The 20,061-nt window shown below is 39.2% G+C and overlaps 1 protein-coding gene across 1 annotated transcript in view; it reads left to right on the top strand.

Moving 5' to 3' along the window:
- The window catches only part of LOC125088549 (uncharacterized), a 111,343-nt gene that overhangs the window by 39,646 nt on the left and 51,636 nt on the right, over positions 1-20,061 (top strand). Inside the window, exons 5-8 of the mRNA XM_047709756.1 lie at positions 6,275-6,360; positions 7,445-7,810; positions 9,939-10,031; positions 17,871-19,225. Coding sequence (XP_047565712.1) covers positions 7,600-7,810; positions 9,939-10,031; positions 17,871-19,225 — 1,659 coding nt within the window. The 5' untranslated portion in view covers positions 6,275-6,360; positions 7,445-7,599. The remainder of the gene's footprint in view (positions 1-6,274; positions 6,361-7,444; positions 7,811-9,938; positions 10,032-17,870; positions 19,226-20,061) is intronic.

Here is a 20,061-nt window from a genome sequence, read left to right on the forward strand (position 1 = left end):
GAGCTGAAGTCAGTTGCTTAATCGACTGACACACCCAGGTGCCCCTAGAACAGAAATTGTTAACCAGAGGTAATTTAAATCCATTTGGGGGGGCACCTGGGTGGCTCAGTGGGTTAAGCTGCTGCCTTTGGCTCAGGTCATGATCTCAGGGTCCTGGGATCGACCCCCGCGTCGGGCTCTCTGCTCAGCGGGGAGCCTGCTTCCTCCTCTCTCTCTGCCTGCCTGTGATCTCTCTGTCAAATAAATAAAAATCTTTAAAAAAAATAAAAATAAAAAATAAATCCATTTGGGGCTTTCAGAGAACCAGAAACCCCTTGAAATTGTATTTAAATTGTTGTAGATACTTGTTAATATGCCATTTTTTGGGGGAGGAAATCCATAATTTAATGAGATTATCAAACATGATCCTAAAAAGATTTAGATCCACTGGCCTAGTATCAAAGACTGTAATAGCTGAGAATGTTCTTTCAGATAACAAAATTAGTCTGTAAAAATGGGGAAATTTTTTAAAAATTTTTTAAGTTTCTTTTCTTTTTTTTTTTTTAATTTGACAGAGATGCAGTGACAGAGGGAACACAAGCAAGGGGGAATGGGAGAGGGAGAAGCAGGTTCCCCAACCCACAGAGGGAGCCCAATGTGGGGCTTGCCTGGGATCAGGACCTGAGCTGAAGGCACATGCTTAATAACTGAGCCACCCAGGTGCCACTAAAAATGGGAAATTATTCAATAAATCACACTCCATCCATGTGATGCAGTTTTATGTCATTAAACATGTGAATCTTGAGAAGGAAAAAATATAAATGATAAATTTTAAGCAAAGTCATAATTTTGAGCAAGATGACTCAGGAAAATTTAATTTTGTATGAATCCCTTTTAGTATACTAAGGATTTGTAAGATATTTTCTAAGAATTATATCTAATGTGGAGTTATGCAGTTATGCAGAGATAAAGCCTGTACTGCTCTATCTGCTATGGTATACTCTTACTAAGTTTAGGAATGCTGCTTACCTTGATTGTGTTCAGTTAGAGAAGAAAGTGAAGTCAGGTCATTGTTTTGGAGAAGAACTATTCTGATGTTTGTTTTTCCAAATATTTTTTTTCTGTGCACTTGTGTACATTTGTTCTGTAAGACAGAATCACAAAAAATGATTAAGGAGATACTCTCTAACACTTTGAAAAGAAATCCAGTACAGTTAGAAGATTTTTATATTGCTGTCTGTACAGAGTAAAGGGGAGTACAAGATTGCCCTCTATTTTGAAAAACCTTTGAAGACTTTACACCTTTTAGGATTATGAAAATATTTACTAGGTATCTTTTCAGAATCAGAGACCTTTTTTTTTAAAAAGTGATGTAAAGTTGCTCCTAAGTAGAGATTTATAATAACAGGGGGGAGAAAGTGGTAGTAACAGTAAATATTCAGACATGTTATACAGAAAAACTTGATCAAATGTTTTTAAAGTGTTCAGAATGATACCTTATCAAATCAAATTTAATGAGTTTTATGATTCCAAATGGTATCTCTTGGAGCTGCTAGGAATGGAGAGCAAAAGGGGCTTTGCTCTACTTCTTGATTTTTTATGAATCTTTTTTGCTAATATTATTAATTAAGAAGAATTACATTCTCAACCTTAGCTCTAAAATTTAGTGATGTTGCAAGAAAGAGCAGTCCTTAAAATCTCAAAAAAGTTAACTATAGGAGGGGTGCCTGGGTGGCTCAGTTGGTTAAGCTCTGGCTCTTGGTTTTGGCTCTGGTCATGATCTCAGTGTGGTGAGATTGAGCCCCACATTGGGGCTCAGCACAGAGTCTGCTTGAGATTCTTTCCTCTACTCCCACCCTCCCTCCCCCTTTGCTCCTCCCCCTGCTCTCACCCTCCCTGTTTCTAAAATAAATAAGTAAATAAAATATTTTTCTAAAAAAGTTTACTGTTGGGGTGCCTGGGTGGCTCAGTCATTAGGCATCTGCCTTTGGCTCAGGTCATGATCCCAGTGTGCTGGGATCAGGCCCCATGTCAGCAGGAGGCCTGCTTCTCTTTCTCCCACTCCCCCTGCTTTTATTCCCTCTTTTGTTCTCTCTCTCTCTGTCCAATAAATAAAATCTTTAATAAGAAAAAGTTTACTGTAAGAGCAAGAGAAGGGGCATCCTAGTATTAAAAAATTATTAAAGATAATTTATCAAAGAATTAAAGTTTTTTAAAATTGAAGATACTTTTTTATTTTTATTTTTTTTTTAAAGATTTTTTTATTTATTTATTTGACAGACAGAAATCAGAAGTAGGCAGAGAGGCAGGCAGAGAGAGAGAGGGAGAAGCAGGCTTCCCGCCGAGGAGAGAGCCCGATGCGGGGCTCGATCCCAGGACCCCGGGATTATGACCTGAGCCGAAGGCAGAGGCTTTAACCCACTGAGCCACCCAGGCGCCCCGAAGATACTTTTTTAAATACAAGGAATATGGGGGATATAATGTTCTCATTTTATTTTATTGCTTATAATAAGGTCTTTTAAGTGCTTTATATGCATTGTATTACTTAACTTTAATAACAAGTAGATACTGTTATTCTCCAGTTTATCTATGAGGAAACAGTGGCACTGAAAACTAACAGGTCTGAAGTCTCCCAGTTGATAACTGTCAAACCCTTAGATATCCTGGATCCTGACAACAAAGCCTGGGTTCTTCACATATGAGAGTCAGTCACCTCCCAACATTGTGGATATTCTTCTTAGTCTACCTGTTGTACTTGGCAATTTATCATGGATGTTTTCCTACATGCATTAGTATGAACTAGTACCATCATTGTCAATAATTGTGTAATATGCTATCATATTGTGGAACCTAGTTTTTTTTAGCTGGTTTACTGTTAGGTACTCTGCTTTTGGTTATAAAATATTCTTTGATGAACTTCCTTGCATGTATCTCTTTTTGTACTTTTCTAAAATTTTTCTAAGGATAAATTCCTAAAAATGGAATTTCTAGGTTGAATTATCAGACATTTTATAAAGTACTCATAATATGTCTGATCCTATGCTAATACTTGGGGAATATAGACTGACTAAAATGACATGGTTGTGATTCTTAAGTTGCTAATTATCAATTAAGGTAGATAAACCTCTAGAGGAATAAGACTAAGTGACGACCCTGAAGAAGTCAGATAGTATAGCTTAGGAGTTCCTATGAAGAGACATCATCTGATTACAGCAAACATTGTCAGGTTGTGCCAAAAAATAACCAAATCCAGAGGATTTCTGTGTAGGTAAAAGGATTTTGTGTAATAAGTGTTATGCCTTATGGTTTCTATTCTCATGATGTTGATGCAAAATGAGACCAACAGGACAAGAAGATTCAGCAGCCCTTTGGAGGGCATCATGGAGGGCTAAAATGACTGGTCAGAATCAAGACAAATGTATCAGCCAAGAAGTTAAGTGAGAAAACAGCAGTGAAACAAGGCATTAGTTGGGGATGTTTAACCATTCTTTTCTAGGCAAAACTCCAACATAAATGAACAAATTTACAAATCATAAAGTTGAATCAGATATTGGGAGCTAGGAGGAAAAAATATAGCGTTTTTTTTCCTTCAAGAGATGATGGCTTTAAAAGTGAGTCTCTTTCACCTATTTTTTTTTTTTAAAGAGGATTTATTTATTTTTTTTAAAGATTTTATTTATTTATTTGACAGAGAGAGAGATCACAAGTAGGCAGAGAGGCAGGCAGAGAGAGAGAGAGGGAAGCAGGCTCTCTGCTCAGCAGGGAGCCCGATGCGGGACTCGATCCCAGGACCCTGAGATCATGACCTGAGCCGAAGGCAGTGGATTAACCCACTGAGCCACCCAGGCGCCCTCTTTCACCTATTTTAAGAAAAGCTTCCTACTTACAAAATTTTAAAAATGTATTTTAAGAGTATATGTTGCCATATAAAAATATGAAGTAAATACAAGCAAAAAGAAGAAAATTAAGATCACAGTGGGGAAATGTACAGTCTTTGCAGATTTTTTTCTGTTGATGCCTCTTAGTGCCTCTTTATGTTGATTTATATGTATACTTTACAAATGTATTCATAATATTCATTTTATTTTTCTGAAGACTACACATCTTGAATATTTTGTATGTCCTTACATATTTTTAAAAGCTTAGCATTTAGTGGTTATTATGCACAAATATATAGATATGCATATATATATATATATATGTGTACACACACACACACACAGGTCTTTTTGCCCTACTATAACAGGATCACAGTACTCACAACTGTTACTACTTACATTCTTCACTCAGCAATATGTGATAGACATATTTCCATCTTTCCAATTAAAGACCTGTATTATCGGGGCGCCTGGGTGGCTCAGTGGATTAAGCCGCTGCCTTCGGCTCAGGTCATGATCTCAGGGTCCTGGGATCGAGTCCCGCATCGGGCTCTCTGCTCAGCAGGGTGCCTGCTTCCCTCTCTCTCTCTCTCTCTCTGCCTGCCTCTCCCATCTACTTGTGATCTCTCTCTGTCAAATAAATAAATAAAATCTTTAAAAAAAAAAAAAAAGACCTGTATTATCATTTTTTAAGTGACAAGCTTTTTCACTCTGTGGATGCTTTATAATTTATTTAATCTGTTTCCTACTGCAGGATATTTAGGTTCTTTCCAGCTTTTATCCATTATGATTAATGTCTGTCAGCACACTCTTATATCTTGTGCACATATACAGAGTAGAATTAATCCCCACAGTAGGATTTACTGAGTCAGAAGATGTGCATGGTTTAAATGCTTGGTTTGGACATACTTTTAAGTGTCCAACAAAATACTTTGTCCATACAAAAGTTTGGACATACTTTTAAATTAACACAATCTACAGGTTAGAATATTCATTTCCTTACAAACTTGCTAATATGGGCATCAATACTCTTAAAGTGAGATTTAATGTCTTTGCAGGGGGGACACCTGGGTGTCTCAGTCAGTTAAGTGTCTGCCTTTGGCTCAGATCATCATCCTGGAGTCCTGGGATCGAGTCCCTCATCAGGCTCCTTGCTCTGCCAGAAGCCTGCTTTTCCTCTGCCTGCTGCCCCCCCACCCCCACTTGTGCTCTCTCTCTCTTTCTCTCTCTGACAAACATATAAAATCTTTTTAAAAAATTGTCTTTGGGGGTTTCATGTGTTATTTCTGCTTTTTTTTTTAATTTTTTAAGATTTTATTTATTTATTTGACAGAGAAAGATCACAAGTAGGCAGAGAGGCAGGCAGAGAGAGAGGAGGAAGCAGGTTCCCTGCTGAGCAGAGAGCCCGATGCAGGACTCAATCCCAGGACCCTGAGATCATGACCTGAGCCAAAGGCAGAGGCTTTAACCCACTGAGCCACCCAGGCACCCTATTTCTACTTTTTTAATGAGTCATGCATGCTCATGAAACATGAGATTCTAGGTTTCAAAGACAAGAGAGTTGATTGAGAGCTGACTTTGGTTAGAAAAATAAGGATTCCAAATTTACCTTTGCTACTTAACTGAATTTCTGCAAGTGGTTTTACTTCTTTAATGTAAATGTTCTGGTCCATCACATAGGTAATTATTATACTATTATACTACACAGCAATCCTGAGGATCCACTTAATGTGTATAAAATATCCATCCAATGAAAGTCTTTGATAAATAGATACGTGTTGTCTACCTGTTGAGAGCATGTACCCATACCTTTTCAGCCTAGGTTGTAAGAAAAAGAATGGCAAATAAGGCATACAGGAAAGCAGTGTGGTTGGTTCTGACTGAAAAGTGTGATGAGCCCAGAAGATTCTGGAAGTTGTTATCCTGGCTGCAGGCTGGCAGTCCAGCAGGGCAGCCAGTGCAGCAGTTTGACAGTGGTTAATGACTGGCAGGGTTGGTTCTAATCAATTTGTCTCTTTGTATCTGATGAATCCAAGCAGGCCTATAAGGCTGTCAGCCCTGGAATTTCTTTTTTTTTTTTTTTCCCTAAGACTTTTTTTTTTTTTTTTTTTTAAATAATCTGTGCACTCACTGACGGGATCAAACTTAAAACCCAGAGATCAAGATTCTCACACTATACTGACTGAGCCAGCCAGGCTCCCCTAGCCCTGGAATTTCTGAGGAGGGAATGTGATTTGTCCAGACTCCCTCAAATGTGTGTGTGTGTGTGTGTGTGTGTGTGTGTGTGTGTGTGTGTGCGCGCGCGCGCGCGCACACATGTTGGGAAGGTCAAGGGAGGGGAAAGAACATATGGACTCCAGCCATTTTGGGAGTTCTGAGGCCTAAATGATCTCACAGCCTCCTTTTCCTCCCCCTAGCTCTGGCCTCTGTGAACTCTGCTTCTCCAGACAAGTAAACCCCAAGGAGGACTGACCAGTGCTTGAATTTCTAAACCATGGCCCATGTAAGTTATTGTTTCTTTCTCCTTCTGAAAATACTTCATGTTAATGTCCTATGAACATTTTTTTATCCTGAAATTTCCTACCTATCAGAGTCTAGGAATCTTCTCCCAGTCCTCTAAGTCCAGTGAGGGATGAGGCTACTTAGCACAACTATCTTATGAGTCCCCTTTTCCCCAGTCATTATTCATGTATTCTTTGAAAAAAAAAAAAAAATCATTCAGCATCTCCTATATGTGCTTGGTCTTCTGCTAAGAGCTATAGTGGGGCAGAAATGAAATCACCTGAGGGAAATGTTTGACCATCTCTTGTGAGTTAATGAAAGAGGATGAGTCCATTTGACTACTCATAGGGAAACTGGAGGTTTCTGGATTTGAGTTTTCCAAGCATGTAAGATAAGATTTGCTCTTGGTTGGCCTCAACCGCAATGTACGGTCAAATCTCATGTTTTGGAGATTTTCAGGACTGGGCAGAGATGTTGTTGGGTTTTGCATGCAGAGAGACCAAGGATCTTCTCTGGGAATCCCTAAGAGTTACACACTAGGAACAAGGTTCCCTTTGTAGTTGAACAGGATATGCTGGTCTAGAATGATAACTTTGTGATTCTGGATCACCAGTATCCAGAATCTATGTCCCTATCTCTAAGTTAGGAACAAGGAATGCATAAAGTGAGGGATGGAAAATAATAAGTAGGAAGAGTGAGCAGTTACATAAGTAGTTGTGGACCTTCAGAACTGAGGAGTACCTTAAATATTTTGTATAGACCAAAATGGAAGAATAATTAAGTCTCCCATATCCCTCACATAGACTATTATACAGTTTCTTTAAATTTCATTAAAGAATCTGTATAAATGGGAAAATGCTTACAACATGATCTGATTCAATGATGAACTTGGAAGAAATTCTTTAACTGTATTCAGATTCCTTTCTAAGAAATATTGTAAGGAAACTTACCAAAAAAATCTGTTCTTTAAGGGGAAAGAGTGGAAGAACTCATATTTTTGAGAGTTTATGAGGGAGACATGTAACAGGCAGAGACTTATCTACAATATTTTATTTAATTGGAAAACTGATTTTTTTCTTTCCCAGACATGTTTGGATGATCAAGATACGCCAGAGTACTCAAGAGGCTGCACCTGTAGCAACAGGATTCTTCAAGAGCACATAGGCATGCTGCTTCATGCACACTCATTTCCTAACTCACTACGTTAAAGGCTTCTAGCCTAAGCCTTTTTGTTTACCATATGGTCCATTTCCTGCAGTATCTCTTCCATCTTAAAAACAAATTTTCTTTAATTTCAAATGTATTATATGGTTTGTCATTGCAGGGATCAGTGATGTTCAATGATGTGTCCATAGTCTTCTCTCAGGAGGAGTGGGAATACCTGGACTTGGCACAAAGGGACTTGTACAGAGATGTTATGTTGGAGAATTACAGCAACTTGGTCTCATTGGGTAAGGTTCTCTGCCTCTAGTAATTTAGACCTGTTCGTTGTAGTATCTGCTTTTCTCTTTGGAAATTTCAGGAATATCTTTCAAGAAGCTATCTGAATTAATGCTCCCTGTTCTCAGTGAATGTTTTCAGCTTTCTTTAAGTGAATACCTCATTTAAGCAAATTCATCTTCCTCATCCTTAAGTGGCCCTCAGGCCTTCCTCAATGATGAAAAGGGGCTGAATATGGCCTTACTTGTGTCAAATCAGGTTTTACTTGGTGTGTGAACTCAGAATTGTTATGGGTATTTTATTTGTTGGTGTATATATATAAGGAAAATACTAGACCCTGTATCTCGTTGTTTGTTTGTTTGTTTGTAAGATTTTATTTATTTGACACAGAGAGATCACAAGTAGGCAGAGAGGCAGGCAGAGAGAGAGGAAGGGAAGCAGCCTCCCTGCTGAGCAGAGAGCCCCATGCAGGGCTTGATCCCAGGACCCTGAGACCATGACCTGAGCTGAAGGCAGAGGCACAACCTTCTGAGCCACCCAGGCACCCCTGTATCTCGGTTTTTAATCTATCAAAAGAACACGTAATATTTGCAGTGATATGTTGGACCAACAAGATTTATTTACAATTCAAGAAAACTCATTTCTTTTGTTAATAAACTTCCTCACTTTTACCTACTTTATGAAAGTTCAAAATCTTAACATTGTGTGAATATCCTAAGAAATAAGAATCAATGCCTCCAGAAACTTTTAGTTTTCCTCCCAGCAAAACAACAATGGTAATAAATAATAGCTAATAAAATATATCCAACCCTTGAACAACATAGGGGTTAGGGACAACAACCCTCTACATAGTCAAAAAGTTAAATGTAGGGGGCACCTGGGTGGCTCAGTGGGTTAAAGCCACTGCCTTCGGCTCAGGTCATGATCTCAGGGTCTTGGGATCGAGCCCCGCATCGGGCTCTCTGCTCAGCAGGGAGCCTGCTTCCTCCTCTCTCTCTGCCTGCCTCTCTGCCTACTTGTGTTCTCTGTCAAATAAATAAATAAAATCTTAAAAAAAAAAAAGTTAAATGTAGGTTTGCTTGTTTTTTTTAAGATTTTATTTATTCATTTGAGAGAGGGAAAGAGAGAGAGAGCACAAGCAGGGGGAGAGGCAGAGGGAGAGGGAGAAGCAGACTCTTGGCTGAGCAGGGAGCCGGACACTAGGCTCAGTCGCAAGACCTTGAGATCATGACCTGAGCCAAAGGCAGACACTTAACCATCTGAGTCACCCAGGCGCTCCAGCATGTAACTTTTGACTCCCCCCAAATTTAACTACTAATAGCTTACAGTTGATCAGAAGTTTTACTGATAACATAGTTAACACATATTTTGTTTGTTATATGTATTCTACTGTATTCTTATGATAAAATAAGCTAGAGAAGAGAAAATATTAAGAAAATCATAAAGAGGGTGCCTGGGTGGCTCAGTGGGTTAAAGCGTCTGCCTTCAGCTCAGGTCATGATCCCAGGGTCCTGGGATCAAGCCCCACATCAGGCTCTCTGCTCAGCAGGGAGCCTGCTTCCCCGCCCCCCTCTGTCTGCCTCTCTGCTTACTTGTGATCTCTCTCTCCCTCTCTGTGTCAAATAAATAAATAAAATATTAAAAAAAAAAAAAGAAAATCATAAAGAAGATACCTCTACAGTATTATACTGTATCAAAAAAAATCCACATTTATGTGGATCCAGGCAGTTCAATCTTGCAGAGTTCAAGGGTCAAATGTATATTTAGCACTGAGTACCTATTCTAGGCAATGTTTAGATATGGATATATACTAATATAACTGTCACAACAATTGTGTATGATAGGTGCTATTACTTGTCTTACAATTGGGATGTGGCAGAGACAGGATCTGAACTCAGGCAGACTGTGCTCTCAACCACTGTTGCCTCTCAAGAAGGATTACTTGTATGAATATAAATTAATCTATTTATTATGTAACCTTAATGTGAATATTTTTTAACCATCTTGCCGTTCTTTGTTCTAAAGGCTTTATCAATTACCATTTGACCTATAGGCACTTAAAAACTTAAACAAGACTAAAAGTAATTTTGAATGATTTTTTATTTTCATATCACCTTACATCTCTTTTCTTCTAACCAGGATGCTTCATTTCTAAGCCAGATGTGATTTCCTTATTGGAGCAAGGAAAGGAGCCCTGGAAAGTTGTGAGGAAAGGAAGGAGGCGATATCCAGGTGAGTGAGAGCCAGTTGAGTAGGGGGAAGCCATCACAGAAGAAACCACCCAACTAGTTAGGAAGAGGCACACTCTACTGATGTTGTTTAAAAAGTCCTCTTTCAAGGTCCAAGGCCTGAGGCATCTGGCTGGCTCACCTGATGTGTGCAAATCTTGATCTTGGGTTTGTAAGTTCAAGCTCCACACTGGATATAGAGATTATTTAAAAATAAAATCGTTTTCTTTTTTTTTTTTTTTAAGATTTTATTTATTTGAGAGAGCAAGAAACAACATAGGCAGCATGAGGGGCAGAGGAAAAATAGACTCCCCACTGAGCAGGGACCCCAGGGAAGTGGGGATCAATCCCAGGACTCTAGGATCATGACCTGAGCCAAAGGCAGACACTTAACTGACTGAGCCATGCAGGCATCCTTAAAAATAAACTTTTTTAAAAAATTTAAAAAATAAAGTTCCAAGGCTTGAAGAGCAAATTAAGATCTTAGGGATACTAATAGAACTATTTCTTTCTCTCATTTACCACTCTTCTTGTTGTTTCAAATTTTCCTCCCCTTTGAAAGGGGCATGGGTGGAGAGGTGCTCTCTTTGTTTCCTATTGACAATCATTCTAGGGGCACCTGGGTGGCTCAATGGGTTAAAGCCTCTGCCTTTGGCTCGGGTCATGATCCCAGGGTCTTGGGATCGAGCCCCGCATCGGGCTCTCTGCTCAGCGGGAAGCCTGCTTCCCCCCTCTCTCTGCCTGCCTCTCTGCCTACTTGTGATCTCTGTCTGTCAAATAAATAAATAAAATTTGACAATCATCTATATATATATTTTGATTCAGCTGCTTTCTTTTGCACTTTTAAAAAAGATTTTATTGGGGCGCCTGGGTGGCTCAGTGGGTTAAAGCCTCTGCCTTCGGCTCAGGTCATGATCTCAGGGTCCTGGGATCGAGCCCCGCATCGGGCTCTCTGCTCAGCGGGGAGCCTGCTTCCTCCTCTCTCTCTCTCTGCCTGCCTCTCTGCCTGCTTGTGATCTCCGTCTGTCAAATAAATAAATAAAATCTTTAAAAAAAAATAAATAAATAAGATTTTATTTATTTATTTGACAGAGAGAGATCACAAGTAGGCAGAGAGGCAGGCAGGGGGAGGGGGGGGAGCAGGCTCCTTGCTGAGCAGAGAGCCCGATGTGGCGCTCAATCCCAGGACCCTGGGATCATGACCTGAGCTGAAGTCAGATGCTTTAACCCACTGAGCCACCCAGGCGCTCCTTCTTTTGCATTTTTAATAGCAGATAAATAGACAGACTGACTGACTGACTTATCTACCTACCTCTGAGCTGGGCAGTGTGCTAGGCACTATCAATATACCAGTAAATAAAACCAATAAAGTCTCTGTCTCCGTGGAATTTACCTTGTAATAAGAGACACATAGTAACTGTAAATAAATAGAAACCGTAATTTCAGGTAATAGAGTACTATGAAGTAAAGTAAGCAGAGTAAGGGAAGAGAAAACGGTGTGGGCTGAAAGGCTATTTTAGGTATGGGCTGAAAACCTTTTTTGGGGAAAGAAAAGACTGTAGAGAAAAATATGCTTGACATTGTAATTTATATATGTTTTATCAGCAATCGGAGTTTCATATGAATTACTCTAGAAGACAGATCCTTAGATCACAGAATATCATTCTTTGCTTTTTTCCATGTGTATGTATATATATCTACCTTCATATTAGGAAGAAACATGAGTGTAATAAAGTATGGAGAGAATGATCCTTTGGTTTAGCTGCTACCTCTGTGCTGTTTTCATCTCTTTGAAAGTCTTCTTAAGGGACGCCTGGGTGGCTCAGTTGGTGAAGCAGCTGACTTCAGCTCGGGTCGTGATCCCAGTGTCCTGGGATCGAGTCCCACATCGGGCTCCTTGCTTGGCGGGGAGCCTGCTTCTCCCTCTGCCTCTGCCTGCCATTCTGTCTGCCTGTGCTCGCTCTCTCTCCCTCTCTCTCCTTCCCTCTCTGACAAATAAATAAAATCTTTAAAAAAAAAAAAAAAGAAAATCTTTTTTTAAAGATTTTTTATTTATTTATTTGACAGAGAGATCACAAGCAGGCAGAGAGGCAGGCAGAGAGAGAGGAGGAAGCAGGCTCCCCGCCGAGCAGAGAGCCCGACACGAGGCTCGATCCCAGGACCCTGAGATCATGACCCGAGCCGAAGGCAGCAGCTCAACCCACTGAGCCACCCAGGCACCCCAAGAAAGTCTTCTTAAGAAGAGATCCTAGAGGCGCCTGGGTGGCTCAGTCAGTTAAGTGTCTGACTCTTGATCTCAGTTCAGGTCTTAATCTCAGGGTCATAAGTTCAAGCCCCAGATTGGGCTCCACCCTAGGCATAAGCCTTCTTAAAAAAAAAAAAAAATCCTCAAAATTCTCTATAGAGAGACGTATGTTTTGTATTTTGCTCTCTATACATTCAGGTCTGGCCGAGGAGACTCATTTTAGGTTAAGAGTTCTTGTTTTGTTGCAGGCCATTTCAGTGCCCACATTGTCTGTAATGTTATATCTTCTGACTCACTTTCTACCACAGGAAGGAGAAACACACTTTTTGTTCCAGTCCTAACTTATTTTCTTTTTCACATTTAGGTAATTAAATGGCATTTACCACTGTTAATACTGAAAAAAAAACAATGAAATGCAGAGGTTCCAAATGAATAAGATAATATCAGTTTAATTAGGAAGTATTTAGCCAAAATGACAACTGTTGACTCAGAGTTAGACATCTTAAACAAAATTATTTCTTTTCTTTCCTTCCTTTGGTTCTTTCTTCGAGTAACTTTCAGTGAAGTATAACATGCATACAGAAGAATAGACAAATGAGGGAAAGGTTTATTGAGGGGAGATAGGGAGGTTCAAGCCATGTGATTCTCTAGGGCAAGAGCCTTCTGAACCAACAAAAAAGACCTAAGGAGGAAGTTAGCTTTGCATGTTTGAGGAGTAAAAAGAAGGCTCAGGTCGGTTTCAGGGTCTTGAGATCAAGCCTGGCATTGTATTGCACTCCCTGTTCAGTGGGGCGGGGGGTGGGAGGGTGGGGGTGGTGTCTCTAAAATAACTAAATAGGGGCACCTGGGTGGCTTAATCCATTAAGCGTCTGCTTTCAGCTTGGGTCGTGGTCTTGGGGTCCTGGGATCAAGCCCCGCATCTGGCTCCCTGCTCAGCAGGGAGTCTGCTTTTCCCTTTCCTGCTCCTCTCCTGCTTGTGCTCTCTCTTGTTCTCTTGAAAATAAATCAATAAATCCTTTTAAAAATAAATAAATTTTTAAAAAATGTATGTTTAATTTACTAGATTTCCCCATATTGGATCACTCTGAAATTCTTTGAATAAATAATACTGGGTTTTTCAATGTGCTATTTTATTAGATGTTAGAATTTTTTTTTATATCAGTTTTCAGAAAATTTGTATGTAGTTTTTTTTTTTTTTTAAGATTTTATTTTATTTATTTGACAGACAGATCACAAGTAGGCAGAGAAAGAGAGGAGGAAGCAGGCTCCCTGCTGAGCAGAGAGCCCAATGCGGTGTCGATCCCAGGACCCTAGGATCTTGACCCGAGCCGAAGGCAGAGGCTTTAACCCACTGAGCCACCCAGGCGCCCCTAGTTTTCTTTTTATGAATGATCTTTATTCAGTACAATATTACTTTATGAAAATAGTTTGGAAGTCCTCCTTTTTCTTAGTTCTCAGTCTAAGTAGAATTTGGATGGGCTGGTCTTTAAAGCTTGTTTCCTAGGAGAAGGAGATGGTAAGTCTGACCACATTTTCTATTTGCTCTATGAAAATTAAAGTTTAAACATTGTATCTCTTCTGTGGCCAGTTTTGGTAAATTATATTTTCCAAGAAAATTATTATTTTAGCTATGTTTTAACATTTTTTGGCAAAGTAATCTTTTTTTCAGCTATCCTCTGTAATTTATGGTTATTTTCACTTTGCCATTTCTTATTTGTGTGCTTTCTTGCTATTTTCCTTATATTAACTAACGCTTTGTTTTGCTGCTTTTTTAAAAGAAAGTTTTTGTTTTATGTATTAGTTCTTTTTTTCTGTTTTCTAATTCTGCATTTATATCTATTAATTTCTTCTTCTTTTTTTTTAAGATTTTATTTATTTGACAGAGAGAGGCACAGTGAGAGAGGGAACACAAGCAGGGGGAGTGGGAGGAGAAGGCAGGTTTCCTGCTGAGCAGGGAGCCCCATGCAGGGCTCTATCCTAAGACCCTGGGATCACGACCAGACCTAAAGGCAGACATTTACCAACTGAGCCACCCAGGCACCCCTGATTAATTTCTTCTGCTTTGCTTCAGTTTACTTTATTCTTTTTCTGATTTCTTTGATTATTAATTGATTTTTCTCTCATGTTTTTTGCTGTAAATATTTGGTGTTTTTTTTTTTAAGATTTTATTTATTTATTTGACAGAGAGAAATCACAAGTAGGCAGAGAGGCAGGCAGAGAGAGAGGAGGAAGCAGGCTCCCTGCTGAGTAGAAAGCCCGATGTGGGGCTCGAACCCAGGACCTGGGATCATGACCTGAGCCGAAGGCAGCGGCTTAACCCACTGAGCCACCCAGGCGCCCCAAATATTTGTTTTTAAATTTTAAGCACTATGCTTATATTTTGTAGATACTAATTTAACATGGATTTTAAAATTATTATTGCCACTGTTATCTAAAAAACACAAATACTGTTTTGGAATCTATTTCCTGATTGATCTAAAAGTTATTGGGGCACCTGGGTGGCTTAGTTGGTTAATTTACTGCCCTCGGCTCTGGTCATGATCCTGGAGTCCTGGGATCGAGTCCCACATTGTGCTCACTGCTCTGCAGGGAGTCTTCTTCTCCCTGTGACCCTCCCCCTGACTCGTGCTTTCTCCCTCTCATTCTCTCTCTCTCAAATAAATAAATAAAATCTTAAAAAAATAAAAAGGAACATTTAAAAATAAATTTTAAAATTAATGTAGACTTTTAAAATTTCAAGTGGATTCATTTTTTTTAAATTAACAATGTATTATTTGTTTCAGGGGTACAGGTCTGTGAATCATCAGTCTTACACAATTCACGGCACTCACCATATCACATACCCTCCCCAATGTCCCCCACACAGCCATTTTTGGGTTTTTAAAATTTCATTATTTCCAGCTTTAGTAGAAAATGTCTATATTATTTCAAGCTTTTTATACAGACCATATTATAATAATTGAAAAATCCTCCTTTTTCTCTCTCATACATAACTCATTGAGCACTTAAATGTTTCTCTGGCTGTTTCTCCTACTGGTTTATCATCTTCTTACTAAATCCATCATGACCTTTGTTAGCAAATTCTTAACATGCAAGTGACTGCAAGGCCTTAGTTCCTATTAGTGAGTTCCTTACGTATTGCATCTTTTTCTTTTCTTTTCTGCTAAGGATTTCATAATGACTTCAGTAAAGTATAAACATGTTTTCCTGTATGGAAAATTACTGGCACACATTTCTAGGAAATACAGAACTGGCCTTGCCTCTAAAGGAATGGAAAGGAGATCTGAGCAAGGAGATGAGGGAACAAAACTAGTTGAGCATTATAAATGGATGAGTAATAGAATTCTCTTAGAGATGAATGAATAGAACTCCACATTGTGGAGTGATGTGGAGACAAAAGAAAAAGTAGCTCATAGGTATATGAACATAGAGAAGGGGTTAAAGCAATGAAAGGATGTATGAGAATAAGAGTATATAACCACCATTTTCCATTTATATATTTAGCTCGACGAGCTTGGATGAATAACCGGAATTATTTAATCATTGTTGTAATATGTGAGAGATTAGAGACAGAAATATATACAGAATAAGTATATAACAATGGGAACTCAATGAGTACCATTTTCCATTTATATATTTAGCTCGACGAGCTTGGATGAATAACCGGAATTATTTAATCATTGTTGTAATATGTGAGAGATTAGAGACAGAAATATATACAGAATAAGTATATAACAATGGGAACTCAATGAGTGAAACTCCTTTTGTGCTAGGCATGTATTACTTATTTTTTAATTTTTTTAAATATATGTATTTATTTATTTTCAGCATAACAGTATTCATTGTTTTTGCACCACACCCAGTGCTCCATGCAATCCGTACCCTAATACCCACCACCTGGTTCCTCCGACCTCCCATCCCCCGCCGCTTCAAACCCCTCAGATTGTTTTTCAGAGTCCATAGTCTCTCATGGTTCACCTCCCCTTCCAATTTCCCCCAACTCCCTTCTCCTCTCTAACTCCCCTTGTCCTCCATGCTATTTGTTATGCTCCACAAATAAGTGAAACCATATGATAATTGACTCTCTCTGCTTGACTTATTTCACTCAGCATAATCTCTTCCAGTCCCGTCCATGTTGCTACAAAAGTTGGGTATTCATCCTTTCTGATGGAGGCACTCATTTTGTGCTAGGCATGTATTACTTATTTTTTTAAAAAAGATTTTATTTATCTGAAAGAGAGAGAGAGCACAACCAGTGGGAAGGGCAGAGGGAGAAGGAGAAGCAGACTCCTCACTGAGCAGGGAGCCCGATGCAGAGCTTGATCCTAGGACCCTGAGACCATGACCTAGTCCAAAGGCAGATGCTTATAATCAACTGAGCCACCCAGGCTCCCCTGCATGTATTCTTTAATGAAGAGTAAAGTAGAGATTGTTTTTGCCATTGAAGAGGTCTGGGGGTAGGGAAAGGAGAGCAACAATCGGAAACATTTATAAATATATAATTTCAATGCAGACATATGCTGACATGTAATACCTATTTAAGAACATAGGTTTAGATCCTGACAGTAGAGTCAGCCTTAAAGGAAGTGACTTTTATTTAACCTAAGACCTCAGGATGAGAAGTAGCCAACAGTGCAAAGAACCCAAGCAGAAGATTTGTGGAAGATAGAACAGAATGAGAAGATGCATTATAGGTAACCAGAGGCCTTTTAACCACAGCAAGGTTTATTTTAGTCTTAAGAATAAAGAGAAATTATTGAAAAAAGTTAAGTGTGAATTTTTAACCTTTCATCTCCATCAGAATTGCATGAAGAATAAATACAGGACTGGCCGTGACTGTAGAATCTGATCCAGGTGGTTTAGGAAGCATCTAAACCACAGTATTTAGGGGCACCTGGGTGGCTCAGTCAGTTGAGCGTCCAGCTCTTGGTTTCAGCTAAGGTCATGATCTCAGGGTCATGGAATCGAGCCGCACGTCAAGCTCTCTGCTTAGAGGGGAGTCTGCTTGGGATTCTCTCTCCCTCTCCCCCTGCTCCTACGTGTGTGTGCACACGCACACATGCGCATGTGCACTCTCAAATAAATACATCTTTAAAAAATAAACCTCAATATTTATAACAAGTTCTCTGTGATTCTACTCTACATCTCAATTTGAGACCCACTGCCTTAAAATGTTAACTAATCACCAGTCTCACTTTCTTAACATGAACTTTCATTTTTCCTGTTGTTACCTTATGTTTTTTTTTTTTTTTTTTAAGATTTTTTTTTTTTAAATTTATTTGACAGACAGATCACAAGTAGGCAGAGAGGCAGGCAGAGAGAGAGAGGAGGAGGAGGCAGGCTCCCCACTGAGCAGAGAGCCTGATGTGGGACTCGATCCCAGGACCCTGAGATCATGACCTGAGCCGAAGGCAGAGGCTTCAACCACTGAGCCACCCAGGCACCCTGCTTTTTTTTTTTTTTCAAATTGTATAATTAATTTTTAGAATTTCATTGAGTATTACTTTAGTTGTTTTTTATTTCCACTGTAGAAATTTTACTTCTTTAAAAAAAAAAAAAAAAAGGAAACTGTGTGTTTGTTCTCTTACTTTCTTTCAGATTTAGAGACCAGGTATGAGACCAAGAAATTCTCTTCGGAAAATGACATTTATGAAATAAACTCACCCCAGTGGAAGATAATGGAAAGAATAAAAAACCATGGCCTTAGGGGCCTAATTTTAAAAAGTGATTGGGAGTCCAAAAGAAAATTTGAAGGACAGGAGGGATATTTAAGTCAAATTAAAACTGTATCTCAAAAAGTGTCCTCTTACCAAAAACACACATCTCTAACTCCACAACAGAGAATTCATTTTGTGGAGAAACCCTATGAATGTAAAGAATGTGGGAAAACCTTTAGAGTACGCCAACAACTTACTTTCCATCACAGAATTCATACTGGTGAAAAACCCTATGAATGCAAGGAATGTGGAATGACCTTTAGACAAACTGCACATCTTACTCGACATCAGAGACTTCATTCTGGTGAAAAGCTGTATGAATGTAAGGAATGTGGAGAATCTTTCATATGTGGCCCAGACCTCAGAGTACATCAGAAAATTCACATTGGTGATAAGCCCTATGAATGTAAAGAATGTGGGAAGGCCTTCAGAGTGCGTGGACAACTTACTCTCCATCAGAGGATTCATACTGGTGAGAAACCCTATGTATGTACAGAATGTGGAAAGGCCTTTAGACAGTATGCACACCTTACTCGACATCAGAAACTTAATATTGCTGACAAACTCTATGAATGTAAAGAATGTGGGAAGGCCTTTTTGTGTGGCTCTGGCCTTAGAGTACATCACAAGCTTCATACTGGTGAGAAACCCTATGAATGTAAGGAATGTGGGAAGGCCTTTAGAGTGAGACAACAACTAACGCTCCACCAGAGAATTCATACTGGTGAGAAACCCTATGAATGTAAGGAATGTGGAAAGACCTTTAGTCGTGGTTATCATCTTATTCTTCATCACAGAATTCACACTGGTGAGAAACCTTATGAGTGTAAGGAATGTTGGAAGGCCTTTAGTCGTTACTCACAACTTATTTCGCACCAAAGTATCCATATTGGTGTTAAACCGTATGACTGCAAGGAATGCGGGAAGGCTTTTAGATTACTCTCACAACTTACACAACATCAGAGTATTCATATTGGTGAGAAACCCTATAAATGTAAAGAATGTGGGAAGGCCTTTAGATTACGCCAAAAACTTACTCTACATCAGAGTATTCATACTGGTGAAAAACCTTTTGAATGTAAGGAATGTAGGAAGGCTTTTAGACTTAATTCATCCCTTATTCAGCATCTGAGGATTCATTCTGGTGAGAAACCCTATGAATGTAAGGAATGTAAGAAGGCCTTTAGACAACATTCACACCTTACTCATCATCTGAAAATTCATAATGTAAAAATATAAAATACTCTTTCAATCCTGTCTTGTAGAACACTCTGAATGTAGTAAATAATCCTTTTTGTTTCCATCATATAGGCACCTGACTTGGCATGAGAGGTTTTATATCATTAAAAGGATATGTTAATTTAATGTATTACACCATCACTTAAACCTGATAAACTTCACATTTTTCCTAAAAACTAATCCTATCAATGTAACAAATGTGGGAGACACATCATCTCTGTCCCGTCACTTTCCCACTTGTATTATGTTGATAAGATGCTTAACAGCTCCGTGCTATAATTTTTTCATTTGTAAAATAGTAATATAATACTGTGGCAGAATAAAGATTGCTGTAAATTCTTTGACATTTCTCCCTTACTGTCAAGAGCTTGGAATCTACATCCCTTTCCCTTGAGGCTGGGCAGACTGTGACTGCTTTGACTAGTAGAAGTACTGCTGTGCCAGTTTTTGGACCCAGGCTTTACTGGTAGACTTCACTTCATCTCTTGGGATGCTCTCTTAAGCTGAGGCCCTGAATTATGTTAAAAGGTCTGGCTGCTCTGCTGAAGAGACCACATGGAGAAGAAGCCCTAAGACTACATAGGAAGGAAGAGCACCCTTCTTAGCCCAGTCCTCCATACATACCTACCAAGACACCAGACATTTGAGTAAAATAGTGTTGGATCCTCCAGACCAGCCAGCAGCTGAATGCCAGACTGACTTCAGTTGATAGCATATAAAGCAGATGAATCTCCCAGCTGAGCCCCTGCCCAAATTCCTGACCCATAAGATGATGAGATATAATAAAATGGTTGTTTTAAGCCACTAAATTTTGTTTTATTATTATCATTAAT

This window comes from Lutra lutra, chromosome 17, assembly GCF_902655055.1.
Source record: "Lutra lutra chromosome 17, mLutLut1.2, whole genome shotgun sequence".
NCBI lineage: Eukaryota > Metazoa > Chordata > Mammalia > Carnivora > Mustelidae > Lutra > Lutra lutra.